General features: G+C 37.7%; 1 protein-coding gene across 1 annotated transcript in view; it reads left to right on the top strand.

The window, feature by feature from the left end:
* LOC108442583 (chromodomain Y like 2) overlaps positions 1-16,255 on the top strand; it is a 51,862-nt gene that overhangs the window by 27,974 nt on the left and 7,633 nt on the right. Inside the window, exons 3-4 of the mRNA XM_017722701.2 lie at positions 676-893; positions 15,841-16,013. Coding sequence (XP_017578190.1) covers positions 676-893; positions 15,841-16,013 — 391 coding nt within the window. The remainder of the gene's footprint in view (positions 1-675; positions 894-15,840; positions 16,014-16,255) is intronic.

Below are 16,255 nucleotides of genomic sequence, written 5' to 3'. Positions count from 1 at the left end.
AAAACCTCAACCATGTTACATTCAAGTCTATCCCTTATTATAATGTTTCTAGGATATGTTATCATAATTTTGACCGGTTTATTGCATGTTTTCATAGATTTGATGAAGCTTTGATGACCCTTCTGTTGTTCATTATATTCAGTATTATGAGTAACTCTTGCATTCTCCCATTTTCTGCATGAAGGTTAGTTTTACTTTTTTACTATCTCTGGCTAATCCATGATCTCTGAGTAATCCATGCTTAACCAATGCTTAAGACATTCAGTAAAAGATGTTTGAAGTGAAAAGTTGTATACTCCACTCTGAAAGTTCCTGGTATAGACCCCCGCAAAAAAAAAAAAAAAAAAAAAATCAATGACTCTGGGCAAAAGTCCACATACATCTTCAAAGTGTAATGAAGTCAGGAACAAGCCTCTCTTCTTAGTCCCATTTGCTATCAGACTCTAGTGTAGTGGCACAACATGTCCAACAACTTTGCTTTGGGGAAAAAAGCCTAGAATGATGTGAACACCAGTTTTTCATTGTGTCAAAATAAAGTACACCATTATCCAAATGACTTGCTGTCTGTAAATAACAGTGTATGTTGTACATAATTAAATCATACCTTCACAAAATGCCATCAAATTAAACCTCTTGGTTTTTTTTTGGTTTTTTTTATCCACTTTGTCCAAACAGGACCACCAATCCCTAATGGAGACACACATTTACACAGTTCAACCAAACGGAAGCTGGCTGAGGATAAAGGCTACGTTTTTGACAAGAGACTGAGGTACAATGTCAGGCAGAACGAGACCAACTACAGATTTCGGGACATCGTTGTCAGGAAGGAAGAGGGCTTTACACATGTCCTGCTATCAAGCCAAACATCAGACAACAATGCACTAACCCCAGAGGTATGTCCCATACAGTTCGGCACCAAATACAGTCATACAACAAAAGGGAAGGATTAGTCAACCGCTCAGTGACATCAGAGACGAGGCATACAACCAAAGCAAAATTCTGATTAAATCAGAAATTTACTGACCTTGTTGTCTAGGTTAGATGTGATGACGTCGTTTCTTCTCAAATGACAAGTCATGGAATTTAATGAATCATTTTAAAAGAGTGTTGTTGATTGTGTCATTTTAGCTGCCATTGTGCACTGGACAGAGATTCTGGGGTTCTTTAAGTTTTTAATGTGCATTGTAACAAAGGATTCAGCAAGAAACAGCCTGATATACTTTTCTGTGAAAATAAATTTAAAACGTGTCTAAGTTTTAGGTCATGTTTATTTCATTTCATTATCTTGCTTGTTGTTTTTGAGCAACTGCTGTAATACTACTCTTATGTCATTGTGGTGTTTTGTTTGGAAACAAAGAGGTATAAATCTTGAAATATCCAATGGAAAATGATCCAATCAGAATTTTTTTCACTTATAGTCTCTAAGTAGATACAATCTAGCTATCGCTCCCACTGAAACTGAATAGAAGACCTAATGTGCCAGATTAATTAGGAACCAACAGTGTCACATTTTGATTTCCACTACATGGAACCGATTTTATGAGGGGGGAAAAACTTCACTTCACACCTTCTGGAAGACCTAGATATGTCACTGACTAGGTGTAACTAGGTTTCAGTTAGTTGTTAGAAAAGCATCAAAAAGGTGAAATATTTCTTGATATATCTGTTACAGCTACAAATAAAACATGGAACATCTTTTACAAGCCTGAAATGCCTGTATTACTGTTAGCTTAGTGCTAGCATGCTACTAGAATCCCACATTTATAGACCAAACTGAGCTGGAACTGAACCTGAAAGTCTGAAGTGGATCTGAAAGCTTAGTTATAATAGTTACAGTTCACCACTGGCAACAATGTATGAAGAAGGGATTAATAGGGTTTAAGCAAATCAGTCTATCTTTGCAGTTGCTTGATTTAAAGTACACTGGCTCAATTTGTATTACAACAGAATGTCAAAGATACCTCCCCTGGGATTTATTTTCACATGTTCCCCCCGACGTCTTCTAATGATATACATGCTCTCGGCACTCTGCTTGAGATTCTTCTCAGATGGGTTTCTAATTTACTCACACGGTTATAGGAAGCACACTGTGTTTCAGACCATGAATATAACAGAATAACATGCCATAAAGAGCCGAAGATGAGAGCTGCACAGGAGTCCGGTTCTCTCTCTCTCTCTCTAATCAGTACGCAGCAGAGAGCACAGCATCTTCCTTTGGACACATTTATTTGTTTGACCCTGCACACTCAGTTTTCTCAGATGTTCTGTGGTACTGAGGTTAGATATGAGGATGCTGGGCTGTCAAAGATTGTTCTATCTCCTGTGAAGATTAGGTTTGTGTGGTGCTGCTTGTCCGGTAAGGCAGATGCAAATTTGACATGCTCGAGGAGATCATTCCTGTACGGGTTATCAGCACAGCATATTTCTCCCTAGGCGTTCTGTCAGTGTGGAGAAGGCATTTTAATATCTGTTGCAGAGAGATCATCATATTAATTGGTGATTCACTGGATGGTTTTTGATGGGCTGAGGATGAAAACAGTAATGCACTAACTCTGACATATCATGCTACAGTGTCTGATTCATAGGAAGGGTTAGGATTGCAAAATAAGTGCCCTGCTTGCAGTCATCACCATGGTTACTTTATTATTGATGGATGTTTTGGATGATTTGACTGAAGAGTGTACCAATGATATTAGAAGGAAAATGACTTTCCATCATAGGCATTTACACCCATAAATATCAGTTTATCACTGTTATTTTGCTATACTGCTCAAGTGTAATTTCAACTATGCATTTACGTAGTGAGTGACTCATTGAATTACATTTACATATGATTTACACTGCCGTCCAAACAGTTGGAATTACTTTGTGTTATTCTATAGACTACAACAACTTAAACAGTGTAGATTTGAATCTTATACACTAGACACTAGAAGGTATTTTCAGTGTTTTATTCAATATTTTAAGGATTTTGGGTTATTAAAGTACTGTGCAAAAGTAAGCCACTGCCCTTCATTTATTTAATTTCCAATCAAAACAGCCATTAGGTAAAAGTTACTCATTTTTGAGCACCACAGAAAGAGCTGAATATGTACATTTTACTGAAAATTAAATGAAGACTTGTTTTCTCACAGTGGAAAGATGGAAAGAAATCTGAGGGTCTTTTTTTCAGATCTGAAGACAGCTTGATTTTCTCTCAAAGGTGAATGGCTTTAAGTGTTGTTTATCACATGGTGACAGCTCTGGTTGTCTACTGCATCTTGCACAGATGTTGGGAGTTCCATTTTGTCTGTCTTCTAATATTTCTAACTCTAGGAAAATGAATGTGTGCGTAATAGCTGTTTTGACTGTACAATAAATAAATGAAGGGTGGTCTCTGACTTTTGCACAGTCATGTGTATACTGTAAATTCTATAATACAATTTATAACTTGCACTACACAATCTATAATGCAATAATTACTTACTGATGATCATTTTTGTCAAGATATCCCTCAAGATTTAATCACCACTTGTCAAATATGAGGCCTTCTCGAAAATCAACGTTTCTGTCATTTCATTCTCCAGGCTCTACCTTAGCTTTACCTGTCTTTGTTTAAAATAATCTACAGCTCTATTTGTCATTCTTAATTTTATTTACAGCTTCCTTGCTTGCTGCTGTTTGAAAGCCATGTGATTGCACAGCACTAGCATGGTGAACTCATTCACACCTTACTCTGAAACCAGATTGACTTTATATTATTGAACAGCATTGTATGCTTTGAATCAACAGCTTTGTCTCTGCACTTTGTGTTTGTTTCATTGTCAAGAAATGACAAAAATGTGGAGAATGTCTTTGTCTTTCGGCAAAACAAGACTGTATTCCCAGCAATAAGTACTTAGAGACACAAAGGTGGTATTGATTGAAATCTGAAGGTGGTATTGAGTAAAGGTTTAGAATCTGCACGTCTGACAGAACATGCTTACCGCAATAGATGAGAGGTAATTCCGATCAAATTACACCATGCTTTTGTTAGTGCTGTGAAGAACTGCAAATGCTAACGGCTCATATTGCACTGCAGATGTAATTTCTGACCATCCTTAACTCTAATATGAATACATATGTGGATCTTCACATCCACGCAGAGACAAAGAGAGGGCCTAAAGCACACAGCAGCTGCAGTGGGGCAGGCAAGGCCTTGACAAACACATCCAAAAGATGAAAATAACAGGTGCATTTTTGGAGTTGCACATCATTCTGTATGAAAACAGCCTTGTCTTGTTGGCAGGTTGGAGCTCCAGGCACTTTAAACTTTGGTGGTTTTAGACATTGACTTGCAGCAGCCAGGCCTAAATCCCTGTACTGGTGTCTGTATCAGAGCTGCATGCTTGCTGTAGAGCCGTTTCATCCTTGGCAAAGTTCCTCATATCCTCTGAGCCGTGTGAACAGTGTGGATTGAGTAAGCCTGTTAGGGAGTGTTTATCTGTCCTTTGCGCTGCTCTCCCCCGCGCCTCGCGCCACGGCTCGCAGCAGCTCCGGCACGAGCGCCTGTGTTTAGTCTCGTAAATCGCTCTCATTCTCTCCACTTCGCAAACAAGTGTTGTGCAGAAATGGAAGGCGGAAAGGGGTGACGCATCCCAGTGGATGGAGGCTTTCAGCTGAGACTGCCGTGTCGCTTTTTGCTTCTCATTTTCTAAAGGCACTGAATGAATGACTTATTTGCTTCACTCTCCCCAGATCATTTTGAAGCCGGTCATGCTTGGCCCATTTATGCAGATATGATGCATACATTAAAAAAAAAGAAGAAAAAAAAGAAATGACCAGCACCGTGATGGACACATTTGCTTCACAGATGATGTCTCCTCAGCTAATCTGTATGCCAAGTAGGGCTGCAATAAATGACTCATTTGATAGTCGAATAATCAATCGATTACTGAAACGAATAAACGATTATTTGGATTATACATTACCAAATAACTTTATGTAGCTAAATTCAAACACTAATAGCTTGAGGTTGTTTTGTGTTCACTAACATTGAAGACAATAAAGATGAATACCATTCAGTAATGAACTGTTTTAATGAACTTTCCTGCTAATACAAAAGATAAAAAAAAATAAAACTCCAATATATTTTTCCTGTCAAAATTTAAAACCAAGGATGTGCAAAGTGGCATCAATAAAATATAACAAAACTAAATCCTCCTTTAATGAAGTAAATAAAAAAAATCAGTCTAACTTCACGTTTTAAACAGTGCAGTCTGGGCTTTGTGCATTCTGCTGTCTGTCTGCGCTTTGTGAGAATTTAGTTGCAGTAATCTCAGGTCTTTATGGAAACGGGGGAAAGTCCGTATCTCTCCGGGCTCCTGCGAGAGGCTCGCTCTGCTCTGAGAGCGGATATTCCCCGCTGCAGAGGAGGCGCGCTCTGATGCAGCGGATGAGAAGTGGCGAATGTTTATGGCTTGTTCACTGCGAACAGTTACATTTAATGATTTTGGGTAAACCGGCTCTCCTTTAGAGATAGGCTGAGAGGCTCGGAGTAGAGCCGCTGCTCCTCCACGTTGAGAGAAGCCAGTTGAGGTGGTTCGGGCATCTGGTAAGGATGGCCTCTGGACGCCTCCCTAGGGAGGTGTTCCAGACATGTCCGACGGGGACGAGACCCCAAGAGATTATATCTCTTGAATGTCTTGGAAACACCTCGGTATCCCTCCGGAAGAGCTGGAGAGGGAGGCTTGGGCCTCTTTGCCTAGGCTGCGACCCGGCCTCGGATAAGCGGATGGATGGATTTATTTTGTGTAGACTCTTACTTTCAGCGGTAACCCTTTGTCTAGCTACCCTGTGGGTTCACGGGAGAAATACTTTCTTAAACTGTTAGCGAGTGGAGCCAAACGTTCGCGCAGAATAATAAGCTGTTTGTAACCGCTCTCCTGTGTTTGACCGCACCGGCGGTGTGTTTAAAACTGTAAACGTTATATGGAAAGTGAACAAGGTCCATGTGAACAACAGTTATTTGCTCCTCTTTTTCAACTCTGATGACGATTTTAGAGAACATTCATTTCGAAACTGGAGATGTTACAGCTCAGCTCACATGAAGTAGGACGGAATTTAACATTAGCCAACTTGCTCGCCAGCACAACTGTCGTCGCGTCCCAAACCACACACTTCTGTACTTCACACACTGCACTAATGAGTGCACTGGGAATGGTATATGCGCTATTTTTACACACTAATATTAGTGTGCTAGTATGCGGTTTGGGACGGGGCGTATTTTACCAAGCTGAATCTTCTTCACCCAGTGAGCCGACGAGTTTACTCTTCAGACGCTCCATCGTGGAGGATGTGCTGCCATAGCCGGGTAATCTTGGCTTTACAAATAGCACAACTGACAACCTTTTTTCTGAGTTTAGCTCTGCTTTGTTATTGAGGCAGCCATCGTGCTGTTATCCTCCAGTGAACGGTAATGTCGGAATTTTTGGCGTGATGACGTCACCAACTAATTGACTACTAAATGAGTTGCCAACTAATTTGGTCGTCGATTCAATCGAATAATCGTTGTACCCCTAATGTTAAGATACAAAATTAATTGACTTGAAAATAGTCTTTGAGCTCTGTCTTTGCTTTTCTGCTTTCAGAAAATTGCAGGACTCTTATCTTGGATGAGTAGGGCTGTTACTGTTTGCTTAGAATACACTTGATTAGAAAAAAAAATATTAAATTACATAACATTTATACTCAGTTAATGTGCAGTGACTAGTTTGCAGTTTGCATGACAATCTTCTTCTTCTTCTTTCGGCTGCTCCCTTTAGGGGTCTCCACAGCGGATCATCTGCCTCCATCTTGCCCTATCCATTACCTCCTCTACTTTCACAATTTGCATGACAATGTATATTTTTTAAATATTCATAGATGTCTCAAACAGTAGGCGGTAGAATGTAATGGATGTTGCATTTGTAGTGCTTATATTTGTTTTAATTAAGTCTTTTAAAGTCTTCCAGATTTTCCAGTATTTTTGAAAATTTAAAAGGTTGTGTATGGTTTATATTGTTCAGTGTTTTCTCCCTCAAAAGAATTGCTAGATTGTTTGATTCCCAATATGAACAATAGAGAATATTTTACAACCTTAAATGTAAAGGTTGCTAAACAGTTACTGGATTGGACATACAGTTTTAGGGAAAGAATTATTGAATTGGTAAATAACTTTTACACTATATCAGGATTCTTTAAACTAAAAGAAAACCTCTTCAGTTCTTCACACTCACACATTTTAGAGAATCAGAAGTGCTTCTTCTGTGGAGTCTAAGAACTCTTTTGGGCATCTCTACTTTAAGAGTATAGATCCAAGTCAAGGTTAATGCAGATACATTTTTAAAAAAGCTCTGTTCTTTCAGTTCCATGCAGGGAACAGAGGATGAGGTCTCAAAAATCCAGGTACCATGAAGCTTGTTAGCTCTTATCAGAGTCCTTCTAACATCACAATGCTTACTTTCTGTAAAAAAAAAAAAAAAAAAAGGACTTTCATCATTTTTCGAGAAATTCAAGACTGAGCCTGGCTGCTGGAAGTGAAGCAGGCTGTCTCTTTGTACTGGCTCAGAGTCCTTTATGTGGGAGGATTCATTTTCCACCTTTGTCCTGTACATTGTGAGCTCAAGTCATTTGGCTCATCCCCTTTTATTCTGAGTTCTGTCAGTGGCATATTAGAAATGTAGATGGACACTAAAGGTAACCTGCACTTGGTAATATAGCATTTTTCCTTCTGCTACCCAGACGGTCCTCTTTAGCTGCATATAGATTGAGGCTTATTGCTGACCTCAATCCGTGTTCTGAGAGTGTCTGTCTGTCTGTCTGTCTGTCTGTCTGTCTGTCTGTCTGTCTGTCTGTCAACATCAGACCATACAGTGCATGCTGTGATTTGCAGTTTCCAATAATCATTTTGTAGTATTTTAAATTTGATGTACAAAAATATACATGAAAATATGAGGACTGAAACCAAGCTGTAGACATTGTATGAAAGAAGTATTGAGTTTTGTTGCCTTAGTATGACAGAACACTGAGGAGCAGATTTACTAAAAGTGATGCAGTAAATTGTGATATCACAATTATCACAATTTACTGCATGGTAAGGTAGTCAAAACTCACAACAGAGATGGAGATAAAGTCAGTCAAAGTTCATGAAAATCAAAATGAAGATATGATGATACAAACAGGGACATGAACTAGATGAAAAAGGTGCTTCCACTAACTTGGTGAGATCCTACTGAAATTCTAAAAAGGGATTCTCAAGTGAAGGGGTACAGCACTCATGATATTTTCGCCTGCATGCAAGGTCATCAGATGTGACAAACACAAAAGACCATTAAAAAACCTCTAATTAAAACAGGTGTGGCCTCCTAATCAGGGAATCAGTCTCATCTCATCTGCCCCATCTAGTGGTCTAAGCACAGACACAGGATAAAGACTCCTTTTAAAGATTATTTCAACATATTCGCAAGAACAAGATAACACATTGCTTTCAAAAGTAAATTATGCGGTCAGTTTCAAGGTTGAGTCCCTTTTGAAGGTAGTCTACCATTTCCAAAAGTTTTCTCTGGATTTATGCAAGTTATCAATGTGTCCTGTGTATTTTACAACCACTTGGTACTGTACCAAAATAGAAAAAAAATCACAAATCCAGTGACCCCTATATTTAAAATGTGCTACAGGATTGCTGAAATCAACATGGTGTATGGCACATGTGTAATGAGTAGCATAAACCACATCACATGAGTTGCAATTAATAACATTTTAAATCTGTATGTGCTGACCAGTTCTCAGTATGTGGGAAATCTCTCATTTGATTTGTATAACACTGAACACAATTCCCACATTTGCAGTTCCCTGAAGGGATCTGTGTAGGTTTCTGTTATAAACAATTACTGATGTCTGCTTTTACAACCATGTTTTGGATGTGTTTTTGGATTTTCTAGGTCCCATCTCCTTGGTGTAATATGAAAATGTTATAGTTTAACTTTTAGAATTTAACAACTGTTTGAACTGGCTTTATCTAGATTATTAAACTTTTCAACTTACACCAGATTTAGGCTTGCAAAGTTTGGAGCCATACAAGTACCATAGCTGTACACTATACTGCAGAAAAGCCATTTTCAAATTTAAAATATGTCTTGGTGAGGAACAGCCTCATCAGTGTGGCTAAAAGGAAGAAATTGGATCAGATCTCAAATCAGGAAAATGTACAGCGGTGCTTGAAAATTTGTGAACCTATTTCTTTATTTCTGCATAAATTTAACTTAAAACGTTATCAGATTTTCACAGAAGTCCTAATAGTAGATAAAGAGAACCAAATTGAACAAATGACAGAGAAAATATTATACTTGGTCATTTATTTATTGAGGAGAACGATCCAATATTGCATTTATTTGAGTATCATGTGAACCTTTGCTTTCAGTATCTGGGGTGACCCCCTTGTGCAACAGTAACTGCAACTAAACGTTTCTGGTAACTGTTGGTTAGTCTTGCACATCGGCTTGGTGGAATTTTAGCCCATTCCTCCGTACAAAATCACTTTAACTCTTATGTTGGTGGGTTTCTTCCCATGAAGTGTTTGCTTTATGTTCTTCCACAACATTTCTATAGGATTAAGGGCAGTTACTTTGACTTTCCAAAACATTAACTTTATTCTTCATTAACCATTCTTTGATAGAACACCTTGTGTGCTTAGGGTTGTTGTCTTCTCTCAAGTTTCAGCTCATGGGCAGATGTCCTGATATTCTGATATTTTCCTTTGGTATTGGCTGGTATAATTTAAGACTTAATTTTTCCAATAACGATAGCCCAGATGCAGCAAAACAGGCCAAAACCATTATACTGTACTACCACCATCATTTCACAGATGGGATACATTTTTATGCTGGAATGCAGTGTTTTTCCTTTCTCCAAGCATAACGCTTCTCATTTAAAACAAAAAGATCTGGTCTCATCCACCCATGAAAAATTGTTCCAATAAGCTTCTTCTTTAGCAAACTGTAGATGGACAGCAATGTGCCATTGTTGTTCAGTGTTCTACTGATGGTGGACTCATCACACCTTAGCCATTGTGAGACAGGCCTTTAGTTGCTTAGACGTTACCCTGGGTTTGCTCTTTGTGTGATCTTTGTTGGTCGACTGCTCCTGGGGAGCATAACAGCATTTTTGAATTTCCTTCATTTGTACACAGTCTGTATGACTGTGGATTTCAAACTCTTTAGAGATGGTTTTGTAACCTTTTCCAGCTTGACAAGCATCAACAACTCTCTTTCTGAGGTCCTCAGAGATTTCCTTTGTTCGTGTCATGAGACACTTCCACAAACATGTTGTGAAGATCAGAGTGTGATGGATCCCTGTTCTTTAAATAAACGGGGTGGTCTCTTACTGTTGATTGGCATCCCATTGATTGAAACCACCTGCCTAATTCTAAAGATTTGCATATTTTTGCCACTCACAGATATGCAATATTGGATCATTTTTCTCAATAAATAAATGACCAAGTCTAATATTGTTGTCTCATTTGTTTAATTTGGTTTTCTTTTTCTGCTTTTAGAAATCTGAAGTTTTGCATCAAATTTATGCTGAAATATAGAATGCTCTAACTTTCAAGCACCACTGTACACAATGTTCAATGCCAGCTTCATGTGAGGTTACAGTATAGAAGAAATTTCAGTATAGAAGAAACTTCAAAAGACACTAAAAAACAAAACATTGGTCTAGTACCTCAACTTCATTTAAAAGTCTCAGGAAATCATCAGCGCCTTTCAAGTAAGACGGAAGAGCTGATACCAAAGGTTTAAGATAATAGTCCACATACTGTATAAGGAAATCTTCTCTGTAATATTTCTGGGAAATTTTTCTCTAACATTCCTGAGACCGTGATTCTCATTACTAAAGACTGGAGTTTTCAAAACTTTTGAGAATCTTAGGTAATGTGTTGAAGAGTGGAACCCTTGGGTGTTGAACATACAGAAAGTCATAAGTTGTCTTGTAAATAATGTCTTTTCTGCTGGAAATTCAAAGTCTCTTCAATGAGTTCGTTATAAATATAGTCTGAAGATCATGGTCTGTAGAAGTTGTCATCCAAGAGTTGTGTTTGACCTTCTGCTGTATACTTCTCAGTGACCTTTATAACTACAGCCCCACCCTTGTCATCGTGCCTGGTTTTGATGGTGTGATCTGATTATAACATCAAAGCCTCTCTCACTTCAGGACTGAAATTAGGTTTCTTCACCATGCTTTAACTCGTCCTCTACAGGTCGGCAGTGTGTCCCCAGTGCATGATTTCGATGTTAAGGTGAGGTGAAAGTATTTTTAGATTTAAACTGGACATTGTCTTGTTTCATGAGAATGTAGAAAAAAATCTCTTATTTGTCTAAAATCCTCTGGAAATCTGCTGATACGTCAGAGTCATCAATCTGGGCTGTAGGCACAAAAGAAAAGTCAAGATTTAAGAGACATTTCATGTGGTTATAACTGCCTGTTTGATCATTTGACTGTTTGCATAGTGTTGTATCTGCACTGTTGTCCACTAACTTCATCTGGTCCTTTTTCTCTTTGTTGTTTCCCTCTGTTGGTGTGGTTAGTGTCTGGGAGACTTTTCTTAAAGAAGGTGTTCTGTTGTCACGGTTTCTTCAAGAAGATCTGTGCTTCAACCTTTCCCTGTTGTTAGACACTGGAGTTTTCACAGCAGGGGAATGTTGGTCAGTGGCAACATCCCACATATATTTCCTTCTCTGTTGGTGCTTGGCTTGTGCCTGAGAAGCAGTGGACGTTCTTTAGACTTCAGTGGCTCTGACTAGATAAAAAAGGACAGGTTTGATTTTAGGTTGACTTTAGACTAGGTTGACTGAAGTAGTGATGCAGAGAAGTAAAAAATTCTGTACGAAACAAAAATTCATACAGATGATATAAAAAATTTATTTTTAAAAATTATTTGTAGTATAATTTCATTGGCAGTTTTGGCTCCTAAATTGATTATATGAAACAGCAAACATAAAATTAACAAACTAATATCTTTCTTTTTTTTCTTTTGACAAAAAAATCTGTTTTCAGCTGAAAGTTTTTGTTATTTTGTTAGTATATTTTGTGTATGTGTAGAGTAAAATACCTATTACATATAAAAAGAAAAACTGAATGATCCACAGAATGATCACTGTTTGTACAATTGTCCTATCGAACTATTTGCAGTTGGGCCTACAATCCCTGCCACAGAGCATTGCATCCCTTTCTGACAGATATGAAAATGATCGTGTTACATGAAGAATGGACTATACCAGTTATTTCTTCAAGTTTTTTTAGACGTATATAACCATAAATGTGTGTCAGTTCTGTATGTCATGATAAAACAGTGCTTAATGTGGTTCTGTACTTTTTAAGTAGCATGTTTAATCTGTGACTGGTCATTTCTGTTGGCCTGCAAGTGACTTATGTACTAGCATCAAGCTAAAAGCTGTAATACAGCAGCTCTAGCCTACTCACAGCTAACTGCATATTTAAAGCTTGTAGCAGTTGTTCATATAACATTAATTTTTTTCTTTTTTCTGTTTAGAGTGAATTTGAAGTGTTTGAACATAAAGCCAAACATAAGTTAGCATTGATAAATAAAACATACTTCTTGTGTATCATATGTTGCTTGTGGTTTCAGGCCTTTTATGTCATATACACAAACTTTATGAGTGCAAACATGCAGATTTTTGTGAGATCTGGCACTTTTTCCTCCTCCAGCCTCGGTTGGATGCATGTTTTCAACTTATTTAGATGGAGGAAAAGGCTGTGGGATCTCTCCGTCCTCTGCAACTACCATGCTGTAGTTGAACATCCTGTAAATATTTGTCCCTTCAGAAAAGGTGTGAGTGTAGTGATCAGGGCATGACAGTGTAGTGGGAGCTTGTGAAAGCAGAGCTGATCTGCACATCAAAAATATATTTAGAGTAACTGCAGCTTTTGCAGTTGCATTATTCTGCATGGCCAACAAAGCAGGGACATGTCCTATTTTTTCTGATGATCATGGGTTAAAGGGGGACGCCTGAAGAGCAGAGTCGCCCTAGCTTTCTAAGCATCGCTGGAACTGCTGTAACACTAACCTTTCTGTTTCTGCTTCATCATGGATGCGTTGTTGCCACAGTGTCTGCTTTCATTATTGTTATAAGGTTAAGTACATTCAGTCAACCTTGTTTCTCTTTCTTTCTAAGTGGTGATTATCATTTCCAAGGTGCTTCCAGGAGCTTGCCCTGACCTGCCCTGCTCACTAATGATTACCTGTTAACACAGGTCACGCTCAATGAGCGTGGAAAGACTTTAGTGTCTGGATTGGAAACAACATCTTCATGGAGTCATATTTCCATTCAGATTTTGGCTGATTTAAAACATTGTTTTCCAGTGTGTTGTAACTATATTCATTAAAATACTTAGTCATATGTGTAACAGGTGGAGAATTCTATCCATGTTCAGATTCAAAACTTTCGATCAATACCACTTTTGTGTTAAGTAGAAGAGATGTTTTATGATTTGAATTTGATAAATAATTGTTATTGCTTTGTGGATACACTTTTGACATTGAAACAAATGAAATAACTCAAAAGTACAGATTTGAACTAAGGACGCACTTAACTTGCAGCCACCAAAACATTCTGGCCAAAAATGGTCAAAAGTGCCACTTTCTGTTTTTGACCAAAAGAGACATCAGACTAAGCAACAACAAAATCTTAAATATGACTACAACAAAATATTAATATCAGCATCTAAAACTTAACAAATCATTTGAATGTTAATGAAAACGAGATACTATTATTTTTTTTTTATTATTTTGCTGTCCTGCACTGGTCAACACAGATGCTTTCAGACATTTGAGCAGCAGCTGATTAAGGCCAATTACATTTTTAGCTTCATATCTCCCAATTAGGGGTGGGCAATATTAATACTTGTCCCATCCCCCAAGCTAGCTAACCACTGAGACAATAATATACTATTAGCGTTTTTTATGCTTGTTATGAAGACAGGAACCATAATACATTGAAACTTCATTTAAACTAAGATAATACAATGGCTATTGTACTTTTTTTTTTTTTTTTAAGAGAAAATATTCACATTTGTGAGTTTCTTTGGTTAGCATTTTTTTTAAAGAGTTGGTACAACACTCAAGAACTTCTCCACAACAGGTTGAGCTGGCATGATGCATAGAATACAGCAAATCAGCTGCTAGTACACCAGCTCAATCTGTAGCCTCAGCTTTTTAAATGACGAAAAGAATCACAAACGCAAAAGCTTAAAGTGGAATAAAAAAATTGAATTCATTGCCTTGTATGACCCGCTGTTCTCTGTTGTCAAAGGCATTAGATTTCACAGGCCCATACTGTAGCCTACATACTGCAATAATTTAGTTATTATATTATTATATATAAGTTATTTTAAACTGAATTTGTCTTTTTTGTCCTATTGAAAGCATGATTTATCAAAAATAAAAATGCATTTTCTTTTTGTAGGTTCTTTATGTTTATTATTGTTATTCAATTCAAATATTGTTATTTTATGCATAAATAAAATTCAGGGCATTTCAGGGCATCACTTCTTTGAAGTAGAACGTCAGCTGGATGTAAAAGCAATTTTCAGTAGTTTTCATTATTAATGTTAATTTAATGTTCTGTCTTCATGGTGTCTTTTATTGAAAAGTAAATTTTTCATGTACAGGAGTTTTCTCTCCACTGTGCTTTTTATTAAAAACGTTGACAGAAAAAAAGGAAGAAGAAATGGATCTTGAGAGGCAACATCGTCAGAGTTCTTTTTCTTTGTTTTTGCCAGTGTGACATCACAGTTGAACATCACAGTTGAAAGTGTTATAGAGTTTGAGGCTCTTCAGTTCAGGACTTTCCAACATTGAAATGAGTGAGCATATCATGAGCAACCATTTAAATCTTGGGCTCAGTGTTTAACTTGTTAACTGTCACCTCATTTTTGCCTGAAACAGTAAAGGAGATCTGTTCCCAGATACCTTGACTTATAATCAGGATTGCAGATGCTGATCTTGGACTCATTTGAAATGTAACACACAAGTTTTTGTCCCAACTTTTAAAATAATTGTAAGAATTACTGATACAGAGTGAAAGGGTTTATTTCCACCTGACTCATAGATCTCTAAACTGATCTTTGACTCTTGCTGTGTTATCAAGACTACATGTTTTGGATTATGCAGCAAGACTTTGAATGTAAGGACCCACAGATTTGCTAGTGTTTGCTCATTTAGTGCTAGTGATGCAAATTAGATGATAGTTACTGCTGTGAATAATGGATCATAAAACGGTTTGCAGCAATCAAATCCGGAGATTTCTAGCAATATATTGCATTGCCATGTTGTTGGGAGATTTGATGTGTAAAATATATGTAAAAAAACTGAAAGTGAATGCATTGATTAAAGTTTCTTGCAGGTACAGTGATCTAGAAAATGTTGTATATGTAGTCTTGTGCCTTCTCACCCCATCCGGTGCAAGTGGCAACTGTGCTAGATATACTGAGTGTAACTGTAAAAATACTGTAAAATAAAAAATACTCTTTAAATATTGTAAATGATACTTTCTGATAAATTTACTGCAGTTCAGCATTTTTCCAAAATTGTTCCTCATCCCATCCCATATAATAATTTTAAATAGTATAGCAAGATGACAGTAATAGGAGTTAAACCTTGATATTAGCTTTTGCCATTGCTGCGGTCATCTCACCTCTGAGTGACCCTAATATTGTCTTATCAGGGCCTGGTCTCAATTCATTGCACGTCTCTCTTAATGTCTAATTACTAAGGCTTCCACAGGTAGGTGCCTGCACTCACTCTGCCACCTCCTCTTTCCTTAGATCATGAAGGAGATGTGCCGTGCCCTGGGGAACGCAGCGGTGGATGACAGCAAGCTGCTGCTGCTCAGTGCAGTGGGCAGTATTTTCTGCAGTGGCCTGGACCCCTCCTACTTGATTGGACGTCTCTCCACAGACCGCAGGAAAGAGAGCAGCAGGATTGCAGATGCTGTGAGGTACAGAAAGACTGCTGCTTTAAAAGTGTGGATGCTTTTATGTCTAACTTTAGATCCTGGGTCCTGGCTGATATATTGGTTAGCTGATTCAATTATAAAATATTCAGGTACACCTATTAATACGAGTGCCACTACTATTTATTGACTTGTTTAATTGTAAGAAATGGACAGCTTTGATATACTGTAAAAAAAATGGTATTTTTACATGGAAAAAATTAGTAACTGGGCTGCCTTAAATTTTG

Source organism: Pygocentrus nattereri, chromosome 7, assembly GCF_015220715.1.
Source record: "Pygocentrus nattereri isolate fPygNat1 chromosome 7, fPygNat1.pri, whole genome shotgun sequence".
NCBI lineage: Eukaryota > Metazoa > Chordata > Actinopteri > Characiformes > Serrasalmidae > Pygocentrus > Pygocentrus nattereri.
The sequence above is the reverse complement of the archived record's forward strand: the minus strand, read 5'-3'. Positions and strand labels throughout refer to the sequence as shown.